The following is a 20,958-nucleotide window of genomic DNA, read 5'->3' as shown; positions in this document are numbered from 1 at the left end:
ATATTTAATCAATGAGTTAAATTTTTTTACATAAATTAATACTATATACTGCTTAATGTTTTATCTTTAATTAGTATTTTCATTGTTTTGGATATTATTCGTACTTTGTACTTCTCAAATAACAAAATAATTATTTTGGTGATCATTAATATTTAAATTAAAAAAATTAAGTAATTTTTTTTACAAGCTAAGGAGCCGGTTGCTTGTTTGTCTTTGTGGGAAAAAACGATTGTAAGTTTGTGTTGTGAGAAAAAGCAGCTGTAGCAAAACTGTGGAAAAAAGGTGAGCTGAGTGTTTGGTAAATTATAAATTTTAAAGTACTGTGAGTTGTTAAGATCTATTATAATGATAATAATAATGTTATAATCTAGTTTATTATAATCACAAATATATAAAAACTTATTTTATATAATATTTTATTTTTTAAATATTTTTTATTTTTTTTCTAATATAAATTTATATGAATTTGATAAAAATAATTTATAGTTTTTGTTTATTATGTTTTATCAAATGTAAAAAAAAAATTAAAAACTCAAGTATATAAGAAAAATTCTAGGTTGATGTTGCTTGTTAATATTAAAATAAAATATAAATTATTTTTTTTTTTAAAAAAAATAAGAGATAATAATTATTTATTTTATTATAATTAGTTTTTTTTTTATTTTTTAATCTTTTAATATGTAATAAATAAGTAAATATGATTTTAGTACAAAAAAAAAATTATTATAGTCTTTTAATCAAAACAACTTTTTCTAAAAGTTAGGTTGGAGCAGCTTCAGCTTTTAGCTGTAGCTTTTCCAAAAATTCTTCAAAAAACTGTTTTTTTTTGTTTTTTGATTTTTTGCCAAACACATTTTTTTTCACAGTTTTTTCAAAAAGCAGCTTTTAGCTTTTTTAAAAGTTGTGCCAAACGGGCCCTTAAACTCATATACTATGTGATAGTTAAATTTTTTATTAAAGTACTATGAATAATAAAAATGTGATAATTGTTACCCTATTTGCAACAATTGTTATTACAATAATTAATCATAACTATTAATTACTTCTAGAATAATGTTACATGCCAAACCGTTAATAATATTATGTCAAATTAAAATACATGCAACAACCGTTATAATATTACGTCAAATCAGAATATACATGCAATAAGTGTTAATATTTTGTAAGATCATGCACGCACGTGTTAATATTACGTTAAATCAGAATATACATGCAATAAGTGTTAACACTTGTCAATCTTTTATTGTAGTATTATATGCACCAACCAGGCCCTTTTTCTTGAATCACATATACAGGGATGGAGATTATGATGAATGGGTTTGATCATCATTGTAAAAATATATAACTTTGTTAAACAAATGGTGAGTTTGCATTATAAAACTCTTGTAACTATATTACCTATGCATTGTTGGAAGAAGATCTAAGAAAATTCTTGAATATGATTTGAAACTCTTTAAATTGAATAAGATAAAAACAATATAATTCTCATATATCGATTCATTATATTGTTACAAAAGACACGACACGACAAATGATGATTAAATTTAAACCCCCCAAGCCACTTTTCCTACAACTATAATAAACCCATCCCCAATCCCTTACAACAATTTAAATGACCACTAAGAAACAATAACATTAAAAGGGTTTTGTGTGAGTGGCTGGGATAACTTGATTAGACTCTTGTGACTATCATTTAGAAAAAGGGATGGTCATAGCCAGCATTGGTGTCGTCGTTATTAGGGTTGTTGCTGAAGAGATGATCCCCATAAGTACTACTATTCCCCTGATACTGCTGATGAGGATTAGGCTGCTGCAGCTGCAATGGCAGTTCAAGAGGTGATCGCAAAGGCAACGAGGCCATAGCAGCAGGCAGCTGATGATGATCACCAGCCCAATAAGAGGAGAAATCAAAACGACTACCGCCACCAACAGAATTATTATTATTATTATTATTATTATTATTATTATTATTATTATTATTATTATTATTATTATTAACTTGCTGCTGGTGCTGCATCTGATTATGATGAGAAAGAAGATTGTTCACAGTACTACCACCACCAGGAGTAGCCATCATCATACCCTGCATATTATTATGACCCATATTCACATGGTTCACATTGTCATGGCCAACACCAGAATTCATTATAGCCTGCAAATCAGGTATATCAGTCACAACAGCAGGAGAAGTATTAACATTATTATTATGATTATAATAATGATAGTTATCAAAAGGTGGAAGCTGTTGTTGTGGTTGTTGTTGCTGCAGCATATTGGTTACTGCTCCTCCTTGGTTCGGAAAATTAGAGGAAGACGAAGCAGCAAAAGCAGAAGCAGGTGCAGGAGAACTTGGCAGCTGAGGCAGTCCTCTTCCTCCTCCAACGGATCCCTCTCCGTCTCCGGCTCCATAGAAGGAGGACAATGTGTTCATCATATTCATATTAGTATTAGCAGCAGACTGTTCAGTAGTGACGTTTCGCAACATCTCCATGGCCTTCTTGAGATTTCCCAACTGGGACATTTCATGGACATTATTCCTAACAGGACCATCCAACAAGTTAAGGGCGTCTCTGAAGTTACACGGAATACCCTTCAGCTCCTTAGCGCGCTTCTTCAAGGATTCCATCTGCTCAGTAATATGGGTGAGCTGCTGGTTAAGCTCACGGAGAGTGGCGTTCCTATGAGCCTCGATGAGTTGAAAGGTCCCTGAGTTGGCCTGAGATGCCATCAGCATAGCGTAATGTTCAGGGTTCATATATCGATCTATGACCACATTCACGCTGGAATGACCAAACGAGTAAACCTTACTTCCGGGAGAGAAAACTATTATGGCTATCTGTACACCGCAAAGGGTGCAAAGCTCACTAGCTTTCTTGAAGAGACCAGAGCGCCTCTTCGAGAATGTCACTTGGAGATTGCTCTCGTTCGTCATCCTCGTCATTGATACCCTACGCCTTCCCCTGTTGATCCTCCTGCTTTGAGTGTTTCTGTTGTCATTGTTTACAATGTTCTCATTGCTGTTGTTCATTTCCATTGCTTAAAGGAAGTGAAACAAAAACAAGAATGGCAAAAAGGAATAATTATAATGATATGTAATATTACTATAGAGAGAGAGAGGTGGTTGTGGATGTGTTAGTGTGGTATTTAGGGTGGTATTTATAGGAAGGGTTCAGGCGTTTTGCTTAAGTTTTTTCAATATTATTTTATTATTTTGATAAGCATGAATTTATTTTGTGATTTACAGGCTCTGATTTGCTGTTATATTCCTTTTTTTGATGGATTTTTTTTTTCAGTTTTTGACATGTATGAAACAAATGTTTTAAGTAAATATTAAATTCTCTTTCTTTAAATTTGTGTATTTATTGTATTACAAAATTACTTTCTCCACTTGCTTGTTATTGCATTTCTAGGCCTGTGAATAGATTTTTGATAGAATATATATCGTATAATTGTTATATGTAACATACGACACCGTTCACTTATTTATTTATTTGAAATGGACATCGTTCACTTATTTAGAAGTTAAAAATTTCCAGTCATGTATATATATAACAAAAAAGAAAAGCATATATTGAACAACACAAATTCAGACAATTTATAGTTTCGTTCTAATAAATAATTAAGGATTAATGTATTATATGATTTATATAACATATGTTCCTATAGAATTTTGATCTTATTTGATAATAAAAAGTACAAGTAGAGGTCTTAAATGGGAAGTAAAAAAATAAATTAATCTAACTATAATTTTTAAAACCATGGTACATTGTATATTTAATTATATCACTGAAAAAATGTCACTACGGGGGAACAAATTAAATTTAGTCAACTTAATTGGTTTTTTAAAAGAATATTGTGCCCTAATGTGAAATAATACTGTCACATTTACTAGTGTTTTGGTAATAAAAAATTGTTATATTTGTCTTTGTTCCAAATATATGAAGTATTATTCTTATTGTGACATATATTGTAATGCTAATAGGAAACATATTCACTTTTTCTTCTTTTATAAAGGATTTAGTGTACTTCTTAAGTCTAATATACTATATATATGTCACATATGTTTACTTATATATATATATATAATATGTTCCATATATGAAATGACTTTTTAAAGGGAGAAAATATTTACCAGGCAACTAATATTTACTTTTATTTACCTGTACATGTCCAAATTTATGTACCAATAACAGAATTTTACATTTTAATAAATTCATATAGTTTGGTTATATGATGATGAATTGATGTATAAAAAAAACTGTTTTAAACTCAATTTACGTATTATTAACTACGAGCTAATTGAAGAAACTAAAAAGAAGAGAATTAATACATATCTCGACAATAAATTTGATGAAGCTAAGATGTTTTTCTTTTCACTAAATTATATTATCACCAAAATATATAAGATGTAAATGGATGAAAAAAAATTGGTTGGTAATAAATAGATTAGATTTTTTTAAAAGAAAATAAATAAAGGTTAGATTTTGTTTGCATGAAATGCCATTAATTAGACAGTGTAACACACTTAAATAAATCTATCTAAGACAACAAATACACAATAAAAATAATTTTCAATTATTTGTAAAAAAATGTACTTTTTATTTAAGGAGAAAACACATCCACTTAAATAAATTATGGATTTTTTTTTCATAATTATAGATTACTTTCTAAATATGATCAACATTGTTCAACTACAAAAAATCTTAAAGTCACAATTGAAAGTAAAAATATTGTGACATAAAAATTATTAAGTTAGTAAAATTTTAAATTATAATATATGAACGATAAAGAAATAGACAATTATTTTGTCGATAATTATTGTTACTTTTAAAATGACGTTACTGTAATAATCGTTAATATTATGTCAGATCAGGGAACTATAAATTTAAATCTAATACACTAATTATCAATTAAAAAAATAATGACACGATTAGTTGTTATAAAAAAATAAATAATTTAATAAAAATTAATTATTGAAAAGATATAAGTTAAAGTGTGTATTAATAACGGTAATATATTTGTAACGACCGACAGGTCTAACTGATTTTATTCTAATATATTTGCACGCTTTTCTTCAAAAAAAAAGAAACGGTAATATATAATACAGGCCAAGCGAAGAATGAATTACTAGGGGACCAACTATTATAAAATACTATTTTAAACAAAACATTTTTATATATATTCCAAGTTGCAAAAATTTGTTCATACGTTAAGTTATTAACTTTTAAATATTTTTCACATTAGTAATTAATTACACTGCGAAAAAAAGAGAATTTATCAATAGTTTAAAATAATAGGTATTGTATTGTTGTCCGTCTCTATGACTGGCACCTATTCAACCAATGCAAAACTGGGCGGAATAGACATCAGTGGAAAATAGTTAGTAACGAAGTTTACCAACACTTCAAAATCTTCGACAATAAAGGAAGAATTGCCAAGACTTTTGCACCACCAGAATTAGTGTTATTGCCAACGATTTTGCGCCATCGGCTATAGTGTTATTCCTGATGAAAGGTCAGGGCTGGTAAAAACAGAGATTAACCATAAGGAAACTCTTTATTTCTTCCCACTGAATCGCAATGTGATCTCCAAACCATAACTCATGTAAGTAGTCAGAGATGTGAAGATCATGAGGAGTGTTGATAAATCCACTATGTGCTAACCTGTCGAAATAGTTTAAACAAATACTTAATAACGGTCAATCAACAACTAATGAACTACTCAACTAATTTCACTGCCAGCTCAGACAAATCAGTTAGAAGTTATTACCTTTCTTCTCTTAACAACAATAGTATTTAAAGACGCTTCCCTTTTTAGATCTAGGTGATTCGAAGCTGTTTCACCTTGTTGAGAGAAAAAGAGAGAAACACAGAAAGTTAGAGAGAGAGAGAGAGAGAGAGAGAGAGAGAGAGAGAGAGAGAGAGAGAGAGAGAAGAAGAAGAAGAAGAATTAAGAGTAAAACAAGATACATCAGAGTTGAGAAAAACAGAGAAAACTTTAAGAGAAAGAAAGTTTTATCGATTACCTTCTGAGATTTGGCTGGAATCGATGAATACTGTTGTAATCTTAGCCTGAGTAATATGATTGACTGAGCAATCTATTGTGGCGAGCTCGATAGAGGATGTACCCCAAACAATTTGGGCGAACCTCTACAATCTACATGTTCTTCTTTGATTCCCTCTCTATTCTTGATTTAATTTTCTGTTGATTTCTTTCATGCATGAATGCCTTGAGAAACCCTTGATAATTTTTGTGTTTGGTAAAGTGTTTCACTCGAAGACTAGAGACAAAAACTTAACCTGCAGAGATGGGTACCCACAAGTACCCACCCCAAATGGGGTTGAGATTACCCGCCTTGATGGATAATGATGGGTAACGGGACGGGGGTGGAGTGCAATTTTATATACCCAAAACGGATTCAGGACAGGGTTGGGAGTGATACTACCCCCCATATTTAACCCAAATTTATACTTTCTAAACATCCCATATAGTTTTTTACTTATTATTTATTACATATTAAAATTAATTGCTATAAATATAAGGTTGACTACTAATTTTGCCTAATTTATTATTGTAATAAAAGCATTTTAATATATAATATGATCTACTGTCTAATTTATATATCAATTTCATTTTCATATCTTATGGTTTCCTTAATTGTTTTTCTTCTTGGCAAAGTAATTTAATCTTATGGTTTTCTTATTTTAAAAAATTAACTATATATGTGTAAAATAGATTTTCATCTCTTCCAATCCAAGTCTTCTCAAAGAACATTAACGTTCACATTTTTTTTTGTCTTTGCAAGTCTTTATATACTCTCCACACTTATATATATACTAGCAAAAAACTACGTGTGAGGCACGTATACTAAATTTTATGCTAATTTTTTTTATATATTATTTGAAAGTAATACAATTAAAAATTAAAGAAAAAATATTATTAGTTATTAGGTGAGATTATTATTATTATTATGTGTATCTAAATATTATACTTTATAATGTTGTCAATTAAAAGTGAATACTGAATGCAATATATTAGTGTTTAAGAAAGCTTGATGATTTAAATATGTTCTTAAGTTAATCTAAAAATAAATTAAAAATTGATGTTCCAATACTTAAAGAAACATTACTTAAATGGGTGTAAGATAAAAAGAAAATTAAAAATCAATCTCTAAATTGTTAATAATTGAAGATAGCATTTGTCAAAAAATGTAGATAAGAAAACTATTGATAGTCATTGGTGGATTTCAATCTTCATTTGTTTCGATAGAGACAATAGTGTAATTTTTGTATTTTGCACTTTTCATTCTAGCCGATCTGCATATATCTGAATTGTCCATTTTTTCGTTGATAAATTGAATATGATAGTGTCGACAAAAAGTGAAAACCATGTTTAACAAAAAGTGATAGTATTCTATAACAAAATACTATTGATTATTTGAATTTAAATTATTTTAAAATACTATATTTTATTAAAATAAAACTCTATATATACGATTAAAATTTCATATTTATCTTTATATATAAAAAAAAAAATTGATAAAAAAAATGAAAAGTTTCTATTATTATCTCTACTGTCTTTCTAGATGTGAATAATGGTCTCTTCTTTTTTCCATATTCTTCTTTATTTTTTGTATATTGTGTTTTCAGCATATATGTAAATTATTACGTAACTTTAAAAAACTTTGCTCCTGGAAACTAATGCATATGCCGAGCACTTAGAATCATTTGTTAGCTGTAAACTTTGTTGGTTTTTTTCGCCATTGATGCTTGGTTTTGTGAACTTTGATAAAAGTCACGCTTCTTTTTTTATTATTATTATTACTTATATATTTTGTTATTAAGTTGTGAAAAAGAAAAAAAGAGAAGTGCGGATTGGAATATTATGTGTGATGACATGGGAATGTCTAAATTGTAATAGGAAAAGGAATACAATAAATAATTAAAGAAAACCAAATCGTAGATGTACAACAGCAAAAACACAATCGTATTTTTTTGGATTTAATGAGATTTATTTTATTGTATATAAATAAAAAGTGATCATGAATTTCTCATAAACCATTTTATTTTTAATATAAATAAAAAATCATCCATAAATTTCTCATAAACCAAGAATTATGTTATACAGGCACACTTTATATAGAATATATATATATATATAAATTTATATATATTTCTTATCTTGGTTTTATATATATCTTTTGTGAATGTGATTTGTGAATACAACAATAAGGATAAAGTACTTATTGCTGTAAAAAGGTGATAAATAGATGTTTTATTTTACTGTTTTATTTGTTCTAATAGAATAAGATTTAGCATCAAGAGATCTCATCAAGGTGGGTATGAGAAGGCTTATAGGGTCAGGAGATTCTGTTGCTGTCCTAAAGGAGCCGTGGCTTATTCATGACGATGATCCATTTATTTCATCAATTCATCCTGTACTGAATAATGCTAAGGTAAGTTCTCTGATGAAAATAGGTGTGAGGGAGTGGGATAAAGAAGTTTTGGAGGATGTGTTGAATGAAAGGGATAAAAAATTAGTGCTAAGTATTCCTCTAAATTCTGCAACAAATAATGATGGCTGGTACTGGTGTAAAGAAAAATCTGGTATGTATACCGTAAAGAGTGGATACCATTGTCTTCAAGAATTGAAAGGGGAATGGTCTCAAGACAGCCACTCGGGTTTTTGGAGGGCTTTATGGCATCTTAAGTTACCCCCTAAAGTCAAGAATTTTCTGTGGAGAACTGTTGGAAATTATTTTACCAGGATCTTAGATCTACTCACAAGTATGTTTATTAACATCCTAAATAAGAACTTTCTAAAACGATAAAATAAACACATATAAAGTTTAAGAAACCTTACATTGGGTGCAGCGGAATAATATGACTCCTTCCGTTTAGATATCTAGCCCTTGATTCCTTTCTGTAGCAGAGCATTATCAATATCTGAACCTGGATCTCTTTCTCTGAATCTTTGATGCTGAATCTCCTTTGCTGATGATCTTTCTTCACGATCTTCCTCACTATGATTGAGGTATCACTTGATGTGTGTGGGCACTACTCATACACTAAGGATTTCGAAATTATCAAGGAAGAAGAAAGAAGAAGTGGTAGCTAAAGATAGGGAGAGAGAAGGCTCAGTTTTTCTGATTCAGAAAGTGTCAGAAGAAAAGTGTAATTTTCCTGAAGCCTTCACTATCTATTTATAGCATTCCACTAGGGTTAGGTTTGAATTATTTGGCATTAAAATAATCAAAATATCAGTTTAAATTTCCTACAAAAGTGGCAGGCCCTATACTAGTGGATTTGGGCCTCACTTTTTGCAATTTTGCAGTTTTACCTTTTCTGCATCTGATTTTCTCAAAAACGCCAATTTTCTAATTCAACCATTTAAATGCCAATTCTAACTATTTAATAACTATAAATAATTATTAAATAATATTGTCATTTATCATATTTATTAATTGAACCATACAGAGTATCATAATTAACAAATATGCCCCTATAAACTCTTTCTTTACAATTTCGCCCTTACTTAGTGAAAATTTCACAAATAGACATAGTCTAGTTTGAGAATTATAATTGATTAATCAAAACCAATTACATGAGTCTTACAAGCAATATTATCTCAACTAGTGGGGGGACCATGGGTCTATATAACCGAGCTTCCAATAAGTAGATCAAGAATTTAGCATTAAAATTCACTAACTTATTAATTCTTCGTTGAATCCACGCATAGAACTTAGAATTGCACTCTCAGTATATAGAATGCTCTATATGTTCCACCATATAGACACATCATTAGTTATCCATTGTTATAATCCTAGTGTGATCAATGATCCTCTATATGAATGATCTACACTGTAAAGGGATTAAATTACCGTTACACCCTACAATGTATTTATTCCTTAAAACACTTGACCCCGTATAAATGATATTTCAGCTTATGTGAAATGAGTACTCCACCATTTATGTTCGTTTGGTCAAGCTCGAAGGAGATCATCCTTTGCTTACTATTCGCCAGATAGAAGCTATAGATTCCATGTTTATGATAGCGCTCCCACTCAATTGCACTACCGTGTTCCCAAAATGTACGTATCACCCTGACCTAAAAGTAGGCTTAACTAACAAATCAAAGAACACGAATGGCCTTTCAAGATTGAGCCTAATCATAACAGGATTAAGAACATTGGATCTAGGATCAACTAAGTGATATTGACTTGAATAGATATTACGGTAAGTTTAATAAATCTAAGTCAAAGTTCAATATCGGTCCCTTCCGATGCGTACTCCATGCATCCAACCTGAGCTTTACTTTAACCAATGTTCTGGAAAGAACATAGTATTTCTCCAAATACAAGTAAACTCTTGTTGTAGATTATCATATCAGTAAAACCCTGTGTCTGATAAATCTAGGAAACTTTATTCACATAGCCATGTTTACTTTCCAATGTGTTGACGGCACAATAAACAGGATCAAGTATGTGAAAAGGGTTTCAGATGAATCTATACATTATGTACATATAATCATGAAATAAATCATGTGAACCATGCAACATTAAATGTTATTTCTGATCTATATTAATAAGTAAATCTGATTATATTGAAATGAGTTTTATTTAGGGCATAAAACCCAACAAACTCCCACTTGCACTAATATAAAACAAAAAGTGTGTTTCAAATAATCTCAACATCTTGATATACAAATCAAGTGTAGTAGTAGTAAACTCCTCGTAATAGGATCTGAAAGGTTGAATTAACCACAACCTTTTCTCCACTATTACTCTTCCTTTAATCACAAAATCATTGATAATGTGAAATTCCTCTCTATATGTCTACTCTCTTGGGATACTGGATTCTATACCTTTGGCAACTACTTTTGGTTAATCAGGAAATTAACACTAGTAGTTTAAGGCAATTTGGAATGGTGCCAAAGATGTATAGAACTTTCCTTAGACTGAATAAGTACCTTTCCTGCAGCTTTAACATTCAGTCCCTCTCTGGTAGACCTAGAGACTTCAGATAGGTTTTTACACTTCTCCAAAATCACTATTCCACCCCCAGAGTAATCACCATCTTATCAGAAAGATTTACTAGCACAAAGGCAAATTTCGAAATCTGATATGGTGTAGTCTAAGAGTTTTAAACACACCCTTATAGACTAACATATAGTTCCTCTTCTTTATCTTAGGATTTACTTGATTGTCTTCCAATGTTCTTCTCCTGGATTAATCTGATACCTACTCATTACTCCCACTCAACAGCAGGTGTCTGGTCTAAGGCATACAAAAGCATATCTAAGACCTCTTACTGTTGATATAAGAAATTCTTTCATGGCTTTATCTTTTCTGGAATAGTTGAGACTTTTCCTTAGATAAAATATATGCCTAAGAAGTTGTGAAGCTTCTATAGATTGCCATTAGAAAGAAAATGCTTCAGCATCTTACTAAAGTAAGTTGCTTGCATTAGAGTAAGTAATTACCAGGTATACCACAAGCCATAGGTTTAGATAAACTCAAACCTATAATACTAGGAACAGGAAGTTTTGTTAAGTCCATTGAATGGACTTATAAACGAAAATTTCCTTTTATGTCCTTGTAATAGAAAACTTTAGGTTACTCCATGTGAATGGATTAAACCATAGTTCTATTGGCTTTTATCTTGACAATCCATTACTTGTTTAAACTCACAATGGATTTAATCACTAGTGTCTCCCAAGTCATAAGAAGGTGAGTTCCTAGAAACTCTCCCACTACGACAAGGCACCGTGAATTATGTCTAAGAAAACTAAATGGTATTTATCTCTTCGGTTGTGACAAGACAATAGAGGCAGTGGGATCATCATATGTAAGATGATAGAACACTTTTGGAATCAAGAAAAAATATCTCCTTTATTTGCTACTTGTTTTTCAGACTTAGTCATTTTCTTAGAAAAGTAGTATTTGTTTGAACAAACACTTTCTTATCTATTGACAATGGGATGGTCCACCCCTAATCACTTAGAATAGCTAACAAACCATGGTTAATGGTTCTAGCTTTTCTTAGGATTTTGATTAGGTCATCCATGAATCTAGTAATGATTTACATTAAGTACCCAACCATTACATCATTCTGAAATTGTATTACCATAGAAGGATTTAGGCAACAACTAGTAACTAATCATCAATATGCAACTCGAAATTTCTGGGGAGGTAAGTTTGGATATAATTCAAAAATCAATTTAATGATCTTTGAACTGCATATCTACTAACTATTTCTCCACCCCTATCAGTTCGCAAGATCTTTAACCACTTACCTTAATGGTTTTAACCATTGCTAGAAATTAATGAAATTTTTCAAACATTTCAAATTTCTTTGCTAAAAGGTATAATCTAGAGTTATCGTTTTAAGAATACAACGAAAAACTCATATCCACCCCTGAATGTACATCCATCTGCGAATGAGATGAACTACTTTCAGTGGATATAGGCATATTAACTCTTTGCAGAGATTGATCTTGTCAAATCCACTATGAACAAGATACAAATGCCATAGATTAAACAAAATGTGGTAGTGTCTTTTGATGACTTAGGTTTAGTTACATCAAAGAGTTCTTAGAATACTGCAAGTGGATCCTGGTCACAGAATACCTAACTCATATTCCATACAGTTTTAATCCAATAATAGAAGATGGATATTAAACACTTGAGAAAGTGTAACTGTATTGTATTCTGGAATTAGAAATATAAGAAAATTTCTATTTGGAATCTAAAATTAAAGTCAAAGACTTAAATTTATACCAAATATAATGAGTAATTCTATCTTGGACCACCACTACTAATACAAACTCTAAGTCAGATTTGCCCATACAAGTAGGAGATTTCTAAGATTGAGGATTTATATCAATTGGGAATAGAATTTCGGGATTATAATCATATGCGTCATTTAATTTCTTAAGAGAAAATATAATGACATGAAATGATTTATAGACCATTCATCCAATGATATGTTTTGAAGCTAATTCGAAATGAATAAGCTAAGAGGAATTAGGATAATTTCGTTTATAAATAAGAATCCAACGATGCTTCGATTAGCGAAAGACAAAGTAATCTTATTTATGTAATCTTCTTGTTTCATATTGTAAAAATACTAGTCTAAGGTGTCATCAATTGATGAACAGTTAGATGTCGCATATACAATACTTATCTTTCGAGATCTTACACTATTATGTATGTCTAATGGTGAAAATCCATTAGGGATTTATCTCATTAGAAAAACAAACATGTTAGACCAACAATGAAGATTCGAAATTAAACTACAACTTAATAACAGAAAATAACATGGTTCCATATAAATTCATACACAATTCAGAAATTATAAACATATAGCAAGTAGGAATGACTAGTGAAAATACTAAAACATACAATCCTAAATAATTTCCAAGGTTTTCAACAAACTGATACAGTGTCCCGGTAGGCGAGAGTCAAAGCATCATTTATTGAATAGAGTTGTCAGCTCATCTAAAATAGAAACCATTCTAGCAACCTTTTATTCGATCAAAATAAGAATCCAACGTTGTCCCGGTAGGCGAGAGTCAAGGTTATTCTCATTTCATGAGCCTCTACCATTGTTTCATGTTTCATAAGTTTATCTCTAAGTAGTCACCGTAGGGGAGAGTCTAATAGAGACGAAAACTTACAAAACACTTATCAAACGAAATCTTACGGTGTTAAATGCGTTCAACGAATAACCATCCATAGGGGGACGAAGTCTAGCGTCTCGAGGTTATATTGAAAACATTTAACTTTTGTAAGACCAACAATGGAGATCGAATATCTTAATAATAATCAAGCTCAATATTTAAAGTGAGTTGTATTTTCTTTGATTCTCTTTATTTAATTTATTTATTTTAAATATATATTTATTTAAAATTTCCAATTTAGAATGAAAAATTCTAAATATAAATTTTAATTTAATATTTATAAATTTTACTTAGATAGATATAAAAATAACATGAATTATTTCCATCTTAGTAATAATTTCCAATAAATATTTAGAAAAATATTCAATTTAAGTTGTTACAAAATTAATTTAAATTAATTTACAACTCAAATTTAATTTTTTATAAATATATATTGCATTTCAAAAAATTAAAGTATATAAGAATACAATTTTCGAAAAATGCATATTAAAATAAAAAAAATCCTGGAAAAATTATTCTAATTTAATGTTGGCCCAAAATTAATTAATAAAATTAATTTACAACAAAAAATATAATTTTCCTATTTAATTAAATATATAAGAAAAATTTAAATATTTAAGTATGATGATGAAAATCAACTTAAATATTAATTTTCTATTTAATTAAATACACTAGAAAAATACTTCAAGCAAAAATATCATCTATCTAGATTTTCCTTTGACTAATTAATTCAATTTCTAATAATATACTTTAATTCAATTTTATTTTAAATTAATCAATAAATGAAAAAATCATTGATTTAAGTTGATCCAAGAATTAATTAAAATAAATAATTAATTTACAACTTAATCTATTTTTCAAGATAAAATTCGAAATTCTAGCATTTAAGAAATGCAATTTCGAAAATTGATTAATAAAATAAAGAAAAAATATATTTTGAAAATTATTTAAATTTAGTTGAAAAATTAAATTTCAACTAAAAATAATTTTCTATTTAATTAAATGTCATGAAAAAGAAATATTTAAGTATGATGACAAAAATCAACTTAGATATTTAATTTTCAAATTAATTAAATGTATTAAATTCAAGAAATAAATAATTAAGTGTAGAGAAGGCTTAATTATTAATTTCTAGTTTAATACTAGGAAAAATATACTTAAAATAAATTGTACCAAAATTAATTAAATAATTAATTTCACAATTTATAATATTTTCCTATTTAATATTAGAAATAATAAGTAGTCTAGAAATAACTATCTAGAAAATATCTTATTTGACTAAGTATCTTTTCCACAAAATTTGAAAAAATATCTAATTTAAGTTGTATTAGAAAAAATCTAAAACTTAAATATTTTTCAAATTTAAATTTAATTAAATATCAAAAATTAAGTTGTAACCACTTAATTTGAAAATATTCCATTTTAAGTTAATATTCGAAAAGATATTAACTTAAAAAATATCTAAAGAATCTTAATAACCAATGCCTAAAATTCCTCAACTTAATTTTGAAATTTGAAATTCAAAATATATTCAGATTTAAGTTGGTTAGTTGTAAATAACTAAATATCAACTTAAATAAGAATATTTAATGAAAAATTTAAATTAAATTCCAGAAAGAATCTAGATGGTTATAATTCTATATTTAATTAAATACAAGAAAATACATATAGTTTAGCTTAGAATAAAAAATTCTTTAAACTATAATTTTCTTAAATTAATTTCAAAATAAATGAAATTAATTATGTTGCTAATCAATTTTATTAGGTTAAACTAGTGTAATTAACCTAGTACAGTTGTTCAAATCAGGCAAATGGGCCTTCACAATTGGGGTAGTTTGTGTGAGGGGGTGCTGGGTTCAGTATGTCGTACCCACTTCTATGGCTCCCAACTCTCACACAAGGCCCAAAAGAGAGGAATTTAACCTTAATAAGAACAACTGTTATTAATTGAATAGGCCCAAAACTAAATGGGCCTAAATAAATTCTATCAATAACTATGATAATTTATTTTAGCAACATTAACCTATATTCATCTATAATAAAATTAAACACATAGGCTCACACAGGCACACTTTGGATGGGTCCTATCATGTTGCTAGGTCATACACAGATGAAAGAAGATTGTAAATATACCTGTTACAAATTATTATCTTGACCAAGGGAGCCATCAGATCATTAGATCTGGCAAAAGGTAACCATGGCTATTTGCAATCAAGTAATAATAGGTTTTAAAAACTTACATACAAGCTAAAACCACATACTCCTGCAACAAGGTTAGCTGGATAGTTGGAAGTAGGATTTATTTAATTTTAAATTAAATTATTAATTTCGAAATAATTAATTAATTAAAAAATAATTTTTTTTCGAAAATTTAAAAAAAAAATTGAAAATTCGAAATTTAAAAAAAATTAAATTTAAAATTAAACCTACAATTTTGAAAAATTAGGTTTCAACCAACCTAAATATCATTTCAAAATTTGCTAACTACTTTTAAATTTTAAATGTTATTTTATAAATAAAAATTAAATAAAAAATTAGAAAAGATAAATAAATATCTTTTTCAAATTTTAAATGTAATTTAAATAAATAAAATAACAAAATTTAAAAAATTAGCAAAATATCTTATATCTATTTAAAATTACATGATTATAAATATCTTATTTTAAATTTAAATAAGGTCAAAATATCTAAAAAGATTTAAAAAAAATCTTAAAAGATAAGATATAATTAAAAATATCTTAAAAGATAAGATATCTTAAAAATATCTTAAAAGATTTTATAAATATCTTATAAAATCTGACCTTAAATTTAAAAAAAATAAGATATAATCAAATTTAAAAATAAGATAGATTTTTAAGCAAGAAGATAGATACTAATTCTATTCAAATTCAAATTACACTAATATCTTGAATTAAATTTAAAAATATTAAATTAATTCAAAATGATAATTAGAATTGAATTAGGAATAGTAATAGTATAAATACAAAACTATACAAAAAATTGGAAGTTAATTCCATGAAAAAGCATGAAAAATTGAAGAAAAACAAAAAATTTCGAAACTGTACGGACAGATTTGCGATCGCAGGAAAATATCAGCACAGCCCCGATTTTGTCAAATCTTCAAAAAATCATAACTAATTCAAATAAAATCCAAATTAAGTTCTGTAAAAGGCTAACTTGCTTAATTTTTTCCATACTATCCAATAAAAATAATTCCAGAGATAAAATCGCAATTATGTTTCACGAAAATTTCACAAACATCAATCAATCATCAAATAACACTCAATACAACATGATACCATCCAAAGAACATACAAACAATCGTTTTAAAGTCCAAATTTCTTGTAAGTAAATCAATTACCATGGCTCTGAGGCCAGTTGTTGGAAATTATTTTACCAGGATCTTAGATCTACTCACAAGTATGTTTATTAACATCCTAAATAAGAACTTTCTAAAACGATAAAATAAACACATATAAAGTTTAAGAAACCTTACATTGGGTGCAGCGGAATAATATGACTCCTTCCGTTTAGATATCTAGCCCTTGATTTCTTTCTGTAGCAGAGCATTATCAATATCTGAACCTGGATCTCTTTCTCTGAATCTTTGATGCTGAATCTCCTTTGCTGATGATCTTTCTTCACGATCTTCCTCACTATGATTGAGGTATCACTTGATGTGTGTGGGCACTACTCATACACTAAGGATTTCGAAATTATCAAGGAAGAAGAAAGAAGAAGTGGTAGCTAAAGATAGGGAGAGAGAAGGCTCAGTTTTTCTGATTCAGAAAGTGTCAGAAGAAAAGTGTAATTTTCCTGAAGCCTTCACTATCTATTTATAGCATTCCACTAGGGTTAGGTTTGAATTATTTGGCATTAAAATAATGAAAATATCAGTTTAAATTTCCTACAAAAGTGGCAGGCCCTATACTAGTGGATTTGGGCCTCACTTTTTGCAATTTTGCAGTTTTACCTTTTCTGCATCTGATTTTCTCAAAAACGCCAATTTTCTAATTCAACCATTTAAATGCCAATTCTAACTATTTAATAACTATAAATAATTATTAAATAATATTGTCATTTATCATATTTATTAATTGAACCATACAGAGTATCATAATTAACAAATATGCCCCTATAAACTCTTTCTTTACAATTTCGCCCTTACTTAGTGAAAATTTCACAAATAGACATAGTCTAGTTTGAGAATTATAATTGATTAATCAAAACCAATTACATGAGTCTTACAAGCAATATTATCTCAACTAGTGGGGGGACCATGGGTCTATATAACCGAGCTTCCAATAAGTAGATCAAGAATTTAGCATTAAAATTCACTAACTTATTAATTCTTCGTTGAATCCACGCATAGAACTTAGAATTGCACTCTCAGTATATAGAATGCTCTATATGTTCCACCATATAGACACATCATTAGTTATCCATTGTTATAATCCTAGTGTGATCAATGATCCTCTATATGAATGATCTACACTGTAAAGGGATTAAATTACCGTTACACCCTACAATGTATTTATTCCTTAAAACACTTGACCCCGTATAAATGATATTTCAGCTTATGTGAAATGAGTACTCCACCATTTATGTTCGTTTGGTCAAGCTCGAAGGAGATCATCCTTTGCTTACTATTCGCCAGATAGAAGCTATAGATTCCATGTTTATGATAGCGCTCCCACTCAATTGCACTACCGTGTTCCCAAAATGTACGTATCACCCTGACCTAAAAGTAGGCTTAACTAACAAATCAAAGAACACGAATGGCCTTTCAAGATTGAGCCTAATCATAACAGGATTAAGAACATTGGATCTAGGATCAACTAAGTGATATTGACTTGAATAGATATTACGGTAAGTTTAATAAATCTAAGTCAAAGTTCAATATCGGTCCCTTCCGATGCGTACTCCATGCATCCAACCTGAGCTTTACTTTAACCAATGTTCTGGAAAGAACATAGTATTTCTCCAAATACAAGTAAACTCTTGTTGTAGATTATCATATCAGTAAAACCCTGTGTCTGATAAATCTAGGAAACTTTATTCACATAGCCATGTTTACTTTCCAATGTGTTGACGGCACAATAAACAGGATCAAGTATGTGAAAAGGGTTTCAGATGAATCTATACATTATGTACATATAATCATGAAATAAATCATGTGAACCATGCAACATTAAATGTTATTTCTGATCTATATTAATAAGTAAATCTGATTATATTGAAATGAGTTTTATTTAGGGCATAAAACCCAACAAGAACATGCTCGAGGTGTTTGCCTACTCGTTCACAGCTTCGGCTAAGGCATGTACACCTTGATACTCGATGCCCATGGTGTAATTCGACTGCAGAAACTTCTCTTCACTTGTTTGTGCACTGCTCTGTTGCAAAGGCCTGCTGGAGTAATATGGGAATAAGAGGTATGGACTCAACTGATGCGACTTTTGCAGCTTGGTTCCAATCGGGTCTTGCTAAATGGGATGCTGCAACAAAAATAGAAGTATCCATGCTGTGTTGGTCTCTATGGAAGTTCAGAAATGATAAAGTCTGGAATGCAAAGTCACCTTTGGTGGAAGAAATTGTAACATCAGCGAAACTCACCTTAGCTAACTGGATAAATGCTCCAAATCGTTTTCAAACTACCCCTATAAGTCATAGCAGGGTAGATAACAATGAGCATTGGACTCCTCCTTCGTTTCAAAAGCTTAAGGTTAATGTTGATGGGGCCATTTTTCAACAAGAGGAAAGATTTGGGGCAGGCATGGTGGCTCGAACAAGTGCTGGTGCACTTCTGGAGGCTCGGCAAACCAGTTTTTCTGGTGTAGTTGCACCGATTATGGCTGAAGCAGTGGGAATAAAGGAGGCCTTGAGTTGGATTAAGAGCAAGGGATGGAGAGATGTGATTGTGGAAACCGATTGCCTCAATGTTGTCAATGATATTAATTCTAACAAACCAATGATTTCTCCATATGGGTTTGTGATTCATGATTGTAAGGCACTCTTAGTAGATTTATTGTCTGTTTCAATTGTTTTTGTTAAGCGATCCGCGAACAAGGTTGCGCATGCTTTGGCTCGTAATTCTGTTCATACAGCTGATTGTACATTCAGTGTGGCTACTTTGCCATCTGAAATTTCATCCTTGATTTTGGATGACTTATGTTAATGAAGTTTCTTCTTCTTTTTCAAAAAAAAAAAAAATAGAATAAGATTTCTTCTTAGTTCTTACTACTTAGTGAGACAGTACGTGCCTAGTTTACTATTATTTTATAACTAGGGAACTAATTCGCGCTTCGCGCGGTTTTTTACAATAGTTTTAAATTTTTGTAGGCTAAATCATTGTATAAAATTATTAATATAATATAATGACAACACAAATTTTTGAACTCATATTTTTAACAATTGAACCTGCTAATATTCATGTATTTTATCTATATATGTTAGGATGATTATTAGATTATGTAATAAAACAAAATTAAATTAACTTAACATATAAATTTTTACTCATCAAATTTAAAAAGATATTGATATCGATGTATATCTTGGTAGGATTTTTTTTCAAAAAATAGTTGATCATCACTAATAACAATGTTACATATAAATAATATTTATGATAATCCACAAATTATACACTATCCAGACCTTTTATCTCATTTCTTTGAGAAAAAAAATAATTAGTTAAATAGTATATATAATATTGAAAACTCTTGATAATAAATGATTTTATGGGTATTTTTAAACGTAGTTTACAATATGTATATGCAATTTAATAATAATAGTGATAGTTACTAAAAATAAAAAGAAATTAACATTGGTCTATTAATAAATAGTTTTATTATAATTTTTTTTTTCATGTGCTCTTTTTTCTGGTAAAAAATTTAAAATTTAACATAGAATAGTAAAATTAATAAAAAAATTTGTAAGTAAAGTGAAAACTATTTAGCATTTTATATATAAAAAATATATATATATTTATATTTCTCTCTTAAAAAATGTTTAACTAAAAAATAGATAAATTCTAATTGATAAAAAAATAATAACTCGTTACGACGAAAATAGACCTTTTTAATTAATTATTAGTTGAAAGTCAATTTACAAATTATTTATTTAGTAACTGAAAAAATAAATTATAAATAGATAATTTGTAAATGCACTAACAATTTATTAGCTTACTTATTTCAAATCAAAAGTTTGTTCATGCTTACTTGATATTTCAATCTTATCATTTTGACAATATTTTATGGTCTATATAAATATATATACTCA

At 28.9% G+C, this 20,958-nt stretch overlaps 2 protein-coding genes and 1 long non-coding RNA gene across 3 annotated transcripts; 1 reads left to right on the top strand and 2 right to left on the bottom strand.

Annotated features, from left to right (window-relative positions):
• Window positions 1-1,693: 1,693 nt before the first annotated feature.
• LOC133033113 (agamous-like MADS-box protein AGL62) lies at window positions 1,694-3,453 on the bottom strand. The gene is made up of 2 exons (XM_061107716.1): window positions 1,979-3,453; window positions 1,694-1,873 (listed from the first exon to the last, which is right to left on the bottom strand). Exons 1-2 carry the CDS (start codon window positions 3,032-3,034, stop codon window positions 1,694-1,696), a joined length of 1,236 nt encoding a protein of 411 aa, XP_060963699.1. The 5' UTR covers window positions 3,035-3,453.
• Window positions 3,454-5,115: 1,662 nt separating this feature from the next.
• LOC115702476 (uncharacterized) lies at window positions 5,116-6,437 on the bottom strand. The gene is made up of 3 exons (XR_009685516.1): window positions 6,026-6,437; window positions 5,770-5,843; window positions 5,116-5,663 (listed from the first exon to the last, which is right to left on the bottom strand). It is a non-coding gene; the product is annotated as an uncharacterized LOC115702476 (long non-coding RNA).
• A 1,904-nt stretch (window positions 6,438-8,341) lies between these two features.
• On the top strand, window positions 8,342-19,858 carry LOC133033112 (uncharacterized). Its single transcript, XM_061107715.1, has 2 exons — window positions 8,342-8,606; window positions 19,047-19,858. Exons 1-2 carry the CDS (start codon window positions 8,342-8,344, stop codon window positions 19,856-19,858), a joined length of 1,077 nt encoding a protein of 358 aa, XP_060963698.1.
• Window positions 19,859-20,958: the final 1,100 nt, after the last annotated feature.

This window comes from Cannabis sativa, unplaced genomic scaffold, assembly GCF_029168945.1.
Source record: "Cannabis sativa cultivar Pink pepper isolate KNU-18-1 unplaced genomic scaffold, ASM2916894v1 Contig3, whole genome shotgun sequence".
NCBI classification, from domain to species: Eukaryota; Viridiplantae; Streptophyta; class Magnoliopsida; order Rosales; family Cannabaceae; genus Cannabis; species Cannabis sativa.
The sequence above is the reverse complement of the archived record's forward strand: the minus strand, read 5'-3'. Positions and strand labels throughout refer to the sequence as shown.